Source organism: Mastigoproctus giganteus, chromosome 6 (genome assembly GCF_048544385.1).
Source record: "Mastigoproctus giganteus isolate SK-2022 chromosome 6, ASM4854438v1, whole genome shotgun sequence".
In the NCBI taxonomy this organism is placed as follows: Eukaryota; Metazoa; Arthropoda; class Arachnida; order Uropygi; family Thelyphonidae; genus Mastigoproctus; species Mastigoproctus giganteus.
The window spans coordinates 216,229,771-216,242,356 of NC_143580.1; the positions used below are offsets into that span (position 1 = coordinate 216,229,771).

The window sequence follows — 12,586 nt, forward strand, 5'->3', positions numbered from 1 at the left end:
TATTATTTCGGCTTTCATTGTTGACCACTCTTTCAATTGTTTCATTACAAATTTGAATCACTCCCTCATCACTATCACTCAAGATAAATGGTCAGAAATGAGAGTGACCCTAGCACTCTTGAACCAGGGTTACTGGTATAAGGAACCCTACTAATAACTCTGGCCCACTTAAGAATGACTACAATCTTCTGCCCTCCTGTGTTTAAGCCATCTCTCAATCCATCTCAGGATCTTATCTGTAATCTCAGTACATTGTAGCTTGCACAGCCATCACTCGTGTAGAACTGGCAAATGCTTTGCTGAAGTCTAGGTAGGTAATATCAAAATTGTTTCTTGTTCCGGCTCCTGTGTAACCTCCCTGTAACATGGTACATTACAGGGAGACCTTTTGAGAATTGTGCCGAGGTATGGCAAGAAAAGCAACCCTCTTACTGTTAATCATGATCGATAGTTGTATGTCTCCCATTTCAACTTTATTTTCGAAAAGAACATAATATACTTTTCTCAAAATAGATACTCTTGCTGTGATTTTAAGTGGGAGTGAGGGGGCAGAGTTTGACAAGTACCTTTTAGAACATTTTTTGAAGCTCTTAACAAAATGATACATCATCATCATCATCAGCCATTTTCAATCCACTGCAGGATGAAGGCCTCTCCAGCAACTTTCCAGTTCCTTCTGTTTTGAGCACTGGCCATCCATTTACTACTCAAAAACTCATGAATTTCATCTATCCATCTCCGCCTTTGTCTTCCAGGTTTTCTTCTAGCTCCTCTTGGGTACCATTCTGTTATTTTCTTAGTCCATCTGTCATCATGTCTTCGAGCTATGTGTCCTGCCCAAGACCATTTTAGTTCTTTAGTTTTGATCAGAATGTCCTTTACTTGAGTTTGCTGCCTAATCCATGTGTTTCTCTTCTTATCTAACAGTCTGATTCCCAATATAATTCGTTCCATTCTTCGCTGTGTAGTTCTTAGCTTCTCTTCCATTCTTTTGGTGAGTGCCCAAGTTTCACTTCCATAAGTCATGGTGGGGAGTATACATTGGTTCATTATTTTACGTTTCAGACAAACTGGGATATTGCTCTTCAGTATGTGACTATATTTCCTGAATGCTATCCATCCAAAATTTATTCTTCTCTTGACTTCCAGCCATTTATCATTATTACAGCTAATAACTTGTCCCAGATAAGTATATGACTCCACCTTTTCAATTACTGCTCCTTCAATCATTATTCCCCTTTCTGTGGCATACTTGTTCATCATTACTTTTGTTTTAGCCATGTTCATCTTTAGTCCAAAATCCTTACTAACTGTGCATAACTGATTAAGATTTTCCTCTAATTCTTTGGGATCGTGGCTTATGACCACAATGTCATCTGCAAATCGTAAATGGTTTAGGTACTCTCCGTTCACATTGACTCCTTTCTGCGACCAGTCTAATCTTCTGAAAGCTTCCTCAAGGGCAGCAGTAAACAGCTTCGGAGATATTGTGTCTCCTTGTCTTTTCATAATCCACATTGGGATTATGAAAAGACAAGGAGCCAAATTGTGGATTATGAAAATGCCTTTTCATAATCCACAAATGCCAGGCATAATGGTGTTTTATATTCATTTGCTTTCTCCATTAGCTGTGATATTACGTGAAGGTGATCCATAGTTGAGAATCCTGTCCTAAAGCCAGCTTGCTCTTTCGGTTGATTCTCATCAAGTATTCTTTCTAATCTGTTAGTAATGACCTTTGTGAACAACTTGTAGATATGGGATAACAAGCTAATTGGTCTATAATTTCCAATTTCTGATTTATCTCCTTTCTTATGCAGCAAAACTATGATTGCATTATTCCACTGCTTAGGCATCACACCTTTTCTAATGCACTTTGTGAAGAGCCTTGCCAGTTTTTATGTTATGTCTCTTCCTTCCAATTTTAACAACTCTACAGTAACTTCATCTTCCCCCGGGGCTTTCCGATTCTTCATTTTCTTCAATGCATGTTCTACCTCATCAGGAAGAATATCGGGTATGTCGTATGTGTTGCTACTTTGCAATCCATGTTCCCCACTGCTGGTATCATTCCCTCGCTCCTTGTATAATTCTCTATAGTAGTCTTCTGCTATTTGAATTATGCCTTCTCTGCTGTTTATAAGTACACAATCGCTATTCTTCAGTTTCAGTATCATTTGTCTTTCTGTATTACTCCTCATGGCTGCTGATTTAAATCCTTTGTTTTCCCTTAATGCTTATTCTACTTTTCTTGTGTTAAATCTTATGTCCTCTCTGAGTCTCTTTCTAATGGCTTTGCATAACTCAGTATACTCAATTTTCTCCCTGTCAGTGTTTTTCTTGCTCTTCATTTGTCGTCTTTGGTTCATCATGACAAGTGTTTCTTGACTAATTTTTTCTTCTTTGGATTTCTGTTTCCCTATAGGTTTCTTGGGCTTTATCACTTTCAGAAAGTTGTAATATTCCTCGTCGATATCTTGGTCTTGAGCAGTCTGCTGAAGCTCAAACTTGTTCTTAAGTTCCAGTACATACTGCTTTTTCTCCTCCTCTGTTATCTCAAATACCTTTGTATTATTTACTCGAGTCAGTTTTTTCCTTTCCTTTCCTACATCTATATCAAGTGTACATCTTACCATTCTGTGATCACTTCCAACATTTACCTTATTCAGGACGGTAACATCATTCACAATATATCTTCTGTTAGTGAGGATGAAATCGATTTCATTAGTTGTTAATCCATTTGGACTCTTCCATGTCCACTTTCTGTTCACCCTTTTCTTGAAAAAAGTGTTCATTACTGACATTCCTTGAGATTCTGCAAATTCCACAAGTCTTTCACCTCTTTTATTTCTTTCACTAATTCCAAAATTTCCTATAGTTCCTCTTTCTGCGCTCAATTAAAAATAATTGAATAGTCTGTGAATGGAGAGTTTTTCAATAACCAAAGTAGTAGCAATAGGACACATTTTGGAACGAATCAGACTTTTATTGAATACTTTAAAATATTAAGCAGAAATTGCAATTACCAAAGCCCAACTCTGCTTCTTCGAAGTAAGTACCTGGGATTCCATGTTTACCAGAGCCTGCTCCTGATGAGTTCAATGTACAATGCCACCGATGAATGGGATACCTACTTTTTTCCTTAAATTGATGGCAACAGTTTTGATTCTTGGTAGCATGATAAGCATATTTTGAGTCTTATGTTTTTGTTTTTTTTTATTTATAAATGATATTGCTTAATGAAAAGGTTAGTGCAATTGCATCATGTTTTTTCATAAGTGAATTACCAAAATTGGTAAAATGGCATCGTTTTTATCAATGCTCATATTGTGAATACCTTCATGAGTTGTCTGGTATTGCACTACCTTGAATAAGTAACGCTTCACCAATGGAGAAGACTATTGATACTTATTCTCGGCGGATACCACCACCACCCAGACAGCTGTTTCAAGGCTATTTGGCCTATCACCGGTTTGGGTAGGTACCCTGGGGTTGTAATAGTGACAACCAAAATTTGGTAATTCACTTATGAAAAAACATGATACAATTGCACTAACCGTTTTGTTAAGTGAAATCTGAGACACACCATCTGGCATCTCTCATATTGTGGAGTTTATACTTCATAACTGGGTTGTCACTATAATAACACAGGGTACCCACCCACCGATGATAGGCCAAATAGCCTTGAAATGGCCATTCTGGGTATCTGCTGAGAATAAGTAACGGTAGTCTTCTCCATTGGTGAAGCGTTACTTATTCGAGGTAGTGCAATACCAGGGAATGAAATGGAAAAGGCCTATGGTCTCAGAGTTCCTAATGTCAATAAGTTCAGCTTTTTCTGAGAAATACAAAAGATAGGTGTATTAAATTCCTTTGATAGGAAGACGAATAAAAATAAGTTATAATAAACAGTTAAAATAAACATACATTGATAGCTTTCAGGCATAGGTTGCTCTTTTTTGACTGAAGGCAACCTATGCCTGACAGCTATCAATGTATGTTTATTTTAACTGTTTATTAATACTTATTTTTATCTAACTTCCTATCAAAGGAATTTAATACACCTATCTTCTGTATTTCTCAGAAAAAGCTGAACTTATTGACAATAGCAGACAATTCGTGAAGGTATTCACAATATGTGAAAAAACGATGCCATCTTACCAATTTGGTAATTCACTTATGAAAAAGCATAATGCAATTGCACTAACCTTTTTGTTAAGTGAAATCTTTATGTAGATTAAGGCCCAAACTCTTTCAGTTAAATGATATTGTTAAGTGCAATTGATCAGTTTACTGTGCTCACAGTTGCACACTTTCGATGGAGCTGACCACAAGATAATGCTGGCAAACTGTGTGCCACACGTCATTATATCCGAGCAGTTCTCTGAAAAGTTTGCTGTAGCTTTTTTTTAATCAGATTGGTCAATATTTCTCCTTAGAAAAGCCATATTGTAATTCATTCAGTATATTATATATCCACAGGATGAGCTTGTAAAGCACATTTGCCCATAACTTTCCTTACAACTGAGATTAAACATTGGTCTATAGTTATATTTCCTCCTTGGTTCCCCTATGTGTATTGGCTGAATTTCTCCCCCCCCCCAGACACTTGTATATCAATATCTCATATCCTGTGGTGCTCAGTTCTATTAGTGTAGTATCCCCCTTTTCTTCCCATCCCCCATGATAAAAGGGATTTTCTACTGTTAGGATTGATGCAAAAAATCTGTTTAGCTCACCACTAATTAGCCATGATTGTGTCATTTCCAACAAGCAAAGGTTCTATTCGTTTCCCCCATTTTTTTTTTTTTTTTTTCCTTCATATTTACAGTGTCCTAGTGCTTGGCTCTTATGGCTAATATGATTTCTGATACTCGGACTTCACCTGTCTAATAGTTTATTTTTAACAAGATTCTTCCTCCCCTCTATCAACTTTTCATCCTTGTGAATGCACTTTTAGTTTTATGCCTTAAATTGTCCATAATTCAATTGTATTTTCCCTTTCCCTGGTAGTCTTCTTGAACTCTTTCTTCTTGATAGGTTTCAAGAAGCTCCTCAGTCCAAGTAATCCTTTTTCTGAAATTAAACCATTACTATATACTAAAATTTCATTTCTCAACATCCGCTATTAGATACTGTTATTTTTGATATTTTTTGCATCCCTTGACTCTTTCTGACAGATATGCTATCCACACAATTTTCTGTACATTACCAGTGACTTGCAATCAGTGAATGGTAAGTTAATCTCCCATAAAAAGGCACCCAAACTTAGCATTAATAGAGGCATACAATGCAAGAAAGCAAGCTTATACAGCATCAGACAAAAAAAAAAAACACTCCTATTTCACCCCTCCATTCGTTCCAAATGCCTGTCCAGCTCAGCCTTATATTTGTTTAGGCTATTAGCTTCCACAACAAAAGATGGAAGCCTGTTCCACCAGTCAATTACCTGCTGGCTAAAGGCAAATTTCCGCACATCTATTCTACAACTATCTTTCCTCAATTTGAAACTGTGCCCCCTCAGGTTCTTAGTCTGAGCAAGAAGAAGAATCCCAACAGCATTCAGCTTGCTCAACCCATTCAAGGCCTTATACACCTCAATCAGATCACCTCACAGGTGCCTACTTTCCAGGCACTGAAATTTGCAGAACTTAAGCCTTTCTTGATAAGAGCACCCCTTTTGTTCCCTTCACCAATCTTGTTGCCCTTTGTACTCGTTCTAGCAACTCTACAACCTTCTTAAAATGAATCCTCCAGACCTGTACACAGTACTTTAGGTGTGGCCTGACCATTGCCTTGTATAACGGGATAATCACCTTCCTATCCCTGCTAGCAAAATTCCTATATATCATTGACAAGACTCTATGACCTGTACTGGCAGCCCATCTGCATTGCTCAGCGAACTTCATATTTGGCTGCACAATTATGCCCAGGTCTTTTTCACTTTCCGCTTCCATTTCTCTTCGGTTATCGCTACCCATATGCAGTACTTTGCATTTGTCAATGTTAAACTTCAGTTGCCACTTCTCAGCCCATTTTCCAAACTTATCTAGATCCAGTTGGAGTAGCATACCGTTTTGACTGTTGTTAATAACCCGGCCAACCTTTATCATCTGCTGACTTGGACATTAAACTTGATATACCTTCATCAATATTATTGATAAATATACAAAACAACAATGGACCCAACACCGAACCCTAGAGAATTCCACTAACAACATTTATCCACGAAGAGCAGTGTCCATTGATTACCACTCCCGTCATCTTCCACTCAACCACCCCTTTATCAATTGTAGCAACTTACCCATAATCGAATATTCTTTTAGATCCTTAGCCATTGCCAAAAATTGATATTTATATGCAGAAATACTACTAATCATGTCACCCACATTTTTATATTTTCCTTGTAATTCCAAATATATTTGCTGCAAATTATAGCTGCTGATAATCATCTCCCCTTTGATCAACAAATTTTTTAGTTTCGTTCAGCAAATTTCTAAATCTCTGTAGAAACTTACTATGACTCGGCCACCTCACATCTGTGTGTAATGTCAGATCTGGTTAATTTTCATTGAGTTGCATTTTGAAAAGTCTCCTTTGGAGAGATTGTCCTCTGATGGAATTCATGATTTTGAAAACTATGTCCATAACACTTTTAGTATTTAATCTTTGCTGGCTAACACTTGTTGGTGGATGATACGGTGGTAACTCAAAATAATCTGGGAGTTCATCATAATTTTGGCACAATGTGATGAATCTGTTAAGATTCTCTGTTATCGCTTTAGTTCCAGCTATTGTTATTGATACAAGCTAGTGGTAATTTAATTTTTTCAATAAAATTTTTGAATGCGTTAAAGATATCAAGACCTCAAGTTTTCTTTTAACAAAACCACACTCAACAGTTCTTCTCTAGTGGCAGAATCATCAAAAAAACAAGCAATTGAGCTGTATCACTGATGTCTGTAGATTCATCTGGTTGTAAAGAAAAGGACACAATTAGCAATGTGAGCACACAATTGTTCGCTCACATTTTTACTCATTTTTTTCGATGTATCGCATCACAGTATTTCGAGATAATTGCAGATCTTGAAGGGCACTTTTAATTTCATTTTTGTTCTTAAAATTTTCAAAAAGAGAATCTTATTTCTAAAAATGCATCTTTGATGAATTAACCATCAACAAATGATTTGCATTTTTTTGCAAGATGACTCACTTTAAATGATGCTACTGTTACTGCTTTAATTAGGTTTCATGAAGAAATTGTGCGAATAATCTGGATTTAAGTTGTAATTTATTTTTTCTAAGGTCACTATTCGGTGGAAAATCCAATTGGTATTTACCACGGAGTGTGTTGAAGTGCTTTTCTAAATTTCCTTTTTTGGGTATAGCCACGGAAGCATTGGAAATCAAAAATGTTTCTTTTATCATTAAATGATACGTTTTACTCTTTTTCGTACTATTCATTTTAAATCAAAGGGTATTAAATTAACGTATAAGTACCGTCCAGTTATTAATATTAAGGTAAATAAGAATTCGACGCATACACTATGCTCTCCACAATGTACACAAGCCTAGCGTAGTCATGTGGTTCAACAGATTTTAATAACAGTGGGGCGCATAATAACATTTAGATTTTGACTAATCTATTTTTTATATATACTGTATTTAAAATTCGTTGTGATCGACTGAAATTAAAGCCGCGTTCGACTTGTTGGCCACCCCTGATATAGATAAAAGGTTCATTATGATAGATTGTATGGCTATAAGTACTTTCGGCAAACTTTTCTCATTCAATTTTTAAGCAGCTGTTCATATGTGGCTGTTATCGAGGGTTTCCTAATATCTCCAGACCTTTGTGTATTCTTTTGCATCTACCTTGAAACTTAGTTTCAAGGTAGATGCAAAGAAGTACAAAAGACATATTTAATTAAATTTAAATAATCACTGTAATTGTTATAACTGAAAATACTGCATAAAAGAATACAGTAGTTCAGTTGTTTCCAAACTCCATTAATGACGTCCCCCCACCCAGCTGGTTTACCCTCTATTGAAATTAGTATTCTGCCATAAACAATTTCTTTTTTTTTTATGTCTTTCATTCTATTAGTATTTAATTATTGTATATCTAATTCTGTTGCAGGCATATGCCAGTGTCTTGAAAGGAAATATCGATGGTTTGAAACGAGATAAAAAGAAAGCTGCAAAGACAAAAGCTACACAATAAAACATGGAGGCTTATATCTCTCTCTCTCTCTCTCTGGCAGACCTGTTTTTAAATCTTATAAATTGGAAGTGGAGATTTGTGATGTAAATAATTAATACAGCCTAAATATCTCTCATATGAGCATTCTCTATAACGAAATCCAGTTTTCTCATAAGCATTTTAATCCTTGTACTGAACTAAATGAAGCCATATTTTGTAAATTGTTCTACATCTATTAAATAAACCAATGGGAACTGTAGTTTGAATATTCTATTTTGATGCAATAATTCAATATACAGTTCAACATCCTCCACTGGAATCCTTATGTAGAACATAAGTATTTCACCTTTCTACAATGCATCTATAATTCTTTCCCTAATTGACAATTTCACTGAAGTGACATATCACTACTCTGCATTTTGAAAAAAAATTCAGTTTTTTCAGAAAAGGGCGTTTCTGAATCATTTTCTAATGCTGATTTCAAAATGACTTCAGTATGTTTCCATCACATTAGGTTTCTTTAAAAATCACCAAAGAAAATGAGTTTTCACAAATTTTTATCAATTTTGGCAGAATTTGTACACTGAAATTATAACAAAATGCTACTTTTACCAGACTTTTATATTTAAATACATGTTGAAAACTGTTAAAAAGGGCAGTGTGGTGAAAAGTTCATCAAACACTTCTCTCTCATTTTAAGAACTGATCTGTGATGGGTCAGATTTTTGTTTCTTTGATTTTCTTGCAGATCCTACTTTTCAGTACTTCAGCATCCAGCAAGTCATCCATCACATTGACATATCACCTCCCTTGGTACCTCATCCCCATGTCTTTAATGTCCTGGTGAAACTTCTCACCCTGTTCTTAGCAATAGCATTAGAGGCATATGATGTAAGAAAGCAATTCTTCACTAACTTCCCAGAAAGTAGTCGTCAACATGGGAGTGTAAAAAATGTACCTTGACGCTCATGTTGTAGCCCAACTTCTTGAAGTTTCCCAACATATTTTCAATTATATTCTTGTAGTCTGGATCCTGGTTATTCCCTGAGTTCTCAACAGACCCGAAGTTAATCCATGTCTGTTTTTCATTTATTCATAGTTCCCTCATCAGTTTGCAAATTTTAGGTCCAACAAAATATCTTGTTTTAGCTTCTCTTGGATGATCGATGGGAATTTAATACAAAGGTAGTTGAAGAAGGGACCTTCTTGCTTTCACAAACTGTTTCATCAAACCCAGTTTGATGTGGAAGTAGGACAGTTTTGGAGTCTACCAGTGGTTCATAAATTATGTTCTTTGATCCAAACAAACTGCCCCCTCTTTGGCCAAACCTTGACATCCCAATGCTTATTCCTTGCATGTTCCACTCCACAAAAAACAAGGCAATTTTGTAGCCAGATTACTATCCAAGTAACATGCCTATCACTTTAAAGTCAAGCTCAGACCAACCAGCCATGTTTATACTTTATATTTGTCAAGTATGTTTCTTTCAAATGCACAGGGTGAGCTACTGGAATTGACCCATATTTATTTCCATTGTGGAGCAACACATCCTTGAGACTCCTCAATAAAATCTCCACTATGTAGGATTGTAACTAATTCCTAAATAGCTCATTAAATCATTTATATTACTGCAAAAAAATGATAGAATAATCCTCAGAAAAGGGACTAGTTCTTGTTCCCTGCACCATGAGAAAAACATCCCATGTGCTAGATTTTTTTGACTTAAGCCTAGAACCAAGGAGTTCTATAGATTCTTTTGGTAAATTTAAATCTCTTATAGATCATTGAGTTCATGCTGTGAAAACAGTTGAGGGCTGGACTGTCTCCAGATGTGTAGACTTGTTTCATATTCAGAAGCTTCACTTTCAGCACTCTCTGCTGCTGCATTTGCCAATGTAAATGGAGGGCATGGAATCAGCAGGTTATTTACATGTGGGACTGGTCTAATGGCAGATGGAATATTAGGATACACAATGCCCTTTTTACTCTTTGCATTGTATCCCTCTACATTAACTAAATAAATGTAACAATCATCATAGTGATCTGTAGGCATTGGAATTGCATAGCCTTTTTACACAATTTCAATGCTTCAACATAGGTTTGGCAAACTTTGTGGAGCCCATTGTTTATTTTGATCACAGAATTTCACTCCAAAATACATTTTTTTTTACAAATTATGTAACGTCATCTTTGCTACAGGACATAACTTCTACAAATATAACAAAATAAGTTTGGATTGTTCAAACACTCATGTGAAGTCTTTACAGCACAAGTTTGACATAACCTCAAAAATAAACTGAGCTCATTCTGATAAACACTACTGCAGTGGTTCCCAAACTATTGAGATCTACAGATCCTTTCAAAAATCAAAGTTTGCAGGCCCCTATATATAACATATGCACGTTATATGCATATATATATATATATATATATATATATATATATGCATATTTCTCTCTCTCTCTCTCTCTCTCTCTCTCTCTCTCTCTCTCTCTCTCTCTCTCTCTCTGTGTGTGAGATATGAACAGTGGATTTTCTGAAAAGAAAATTCCAAGTTTTATGTTTAAAGCAACTGTTTTATTATTTTTACTTAAATATACAATAGTGGACAAAAAAAAACTGCATCACCTTAAAAAAAGTAACATTTGTAGTTAAATGTATAAGATATTGTTTTATTAGTCATTTTATTTGTTGCAAAACAAAGATATTGTGTCAGATAACACTTCTATTGCATCGGAGAGTAATTGCAAGGTATTGCATCAGCTGTTTCTATAAATAGTGTTGTAAGGTATACATGCTCATTAGTATCCTGTGTTGCAGAGGTGTAAGCATGGCTCCATACGTTGTTGACACCAAGAAAAAGTGTAGCTGCTGCTCTGTTCTATGCTTGTGCTATCGCTGATAAAATAGGCTGCCACCGGTCAATAGTATCTCGTGTGCTGAAATTAAAGCATGAAACCGGTGATGTGAGGAGAAGACCTAGATCAGGCCGTAAGAGAGTGACTATGCCTTCCCAAGATCAATATTTGAAACGGCTATGCCATGCTACTGCTCCTGATCTAAAACTGGACTTTGAGATGGCCTCTGGTGTTGAAACAAGTGCACGAACTATTGAAAGATGGCTTTCGGAATGTGGTCTGCATTCCTATTGGCCCAAGAAGGAGCCTTTGTTGACCCAACAAATGAGGAAGAAGTGACTTGCCGGGCTAAAACACATTTCATGGACAAAAGAGCAATGGGACAGTCATCTTTTCTGACGAATAGAAATTCAACCTGCATTGCTTGGGTGGGAAGCAATGTCAGAAGACAAAAATTGGAGGCATGAAATCCTGACTGCATAACACAGACTGTAAAGTTCCCTGCCCGCCGGTCAGATGGTTTGGGATGCATAACAAGCAAAGGGGTAGGGCAAATTAAGTTTATTAATGGAACAGTGAACGCAGAAACCTACACTGCTATCTTGGAGGAGTGCCTGAAACCCATTATTAGGGATCACCACAGACATCCAAAACTGCATTTTTCAACAGGACTCAGCAAAATTGGTAAGTCTTATGCTATTTAGATTTGACGATGAGTTTATCTTCTTGTCTCACTTAAAACATACTTACACCAATGTTTTCCCTCGTTTTTCTCCCTTAAGGTGCAGTCATACCTCAGAAATGCTGGCATTAGTGTTGGACTGGCCTGGCAACAGTTCACATTTGAACCCTTTGGAAAATTGCTGGTACATAATATCGTCTAAAATTGCTCAGAAGCCAACAAGTAAGATTCAGCTACAGGAGAGCATTGTAAGGGTGTGGTACCACAAAATCGGGCAACTGTGTATCCAGAAGTTGATTAATTCTATGCCAGATCGTTGCAAGGCTGTAATTGCAGTTTGAGGAGGAACAACAAAACATTGGGGTTTTGTCAAATGGCAGTCAATCAAACATAAATAAAATTTGTTTGGTTGATTGCCATTTGCATGATTTCTCATATTTCTATTAATTACGCATTTTACCCTTTGGGAAGATATGCCTCTTAGGTATATCAGGTGGAGTCTTTTTATTGGATTTCATTCAGAGATATATATTCAATAACAAATGCATTTCGAACATTTCTGCAACCCACAATGCAGCACAAAACATTATTTGCAAAATTCAAAAAAGTGATGCAGTTTTTTGTCCACCAGTGTGTAATAACCTTATCAATTTGCTATACACATAATTTGACCAGTTACAGACGGTCCATTTCGCGGATCCCTGGAATTGGTCTGCAGACCCCAGTTTGGGAAATATTGCACTACTGCACGGGGCTCTCAAGGTCAAGAAACAAATTACTAAAAGCAGTGTTGCCAACATGTGAACATTTAGTTCACAAATGCCTAGCATTCTTCATACATT

General features: G+C 36.3%; 1 protein-coding gene across 1 annotated transcript in view; it reads left to right on the forward strand.

Annotated features, from left to right (window-relative positions):
- The window catches only part of LOC150084963 (signal recognition particle 14 kDa protein-like), a 32,782-nt gene extending 24,320 nt beyond the window's left edge, over positions 1-8,462 (forward strand). The window contains exon 5 of the mRNA XM_090375672.1: positions 8,141-8,462. Coding sequence (XP_090231798.1) covers positions 8,141-8,224 — 84 coding nt within the window. The 3' untranslated portion in view covers positions 8,225-8,462. The remainder of the gene's footprint in view (positions 1-8,140) is intronic.
- The last annotated feature ends 4,124 nt before the right edge of the window (positions 8,463-12,586 follow it).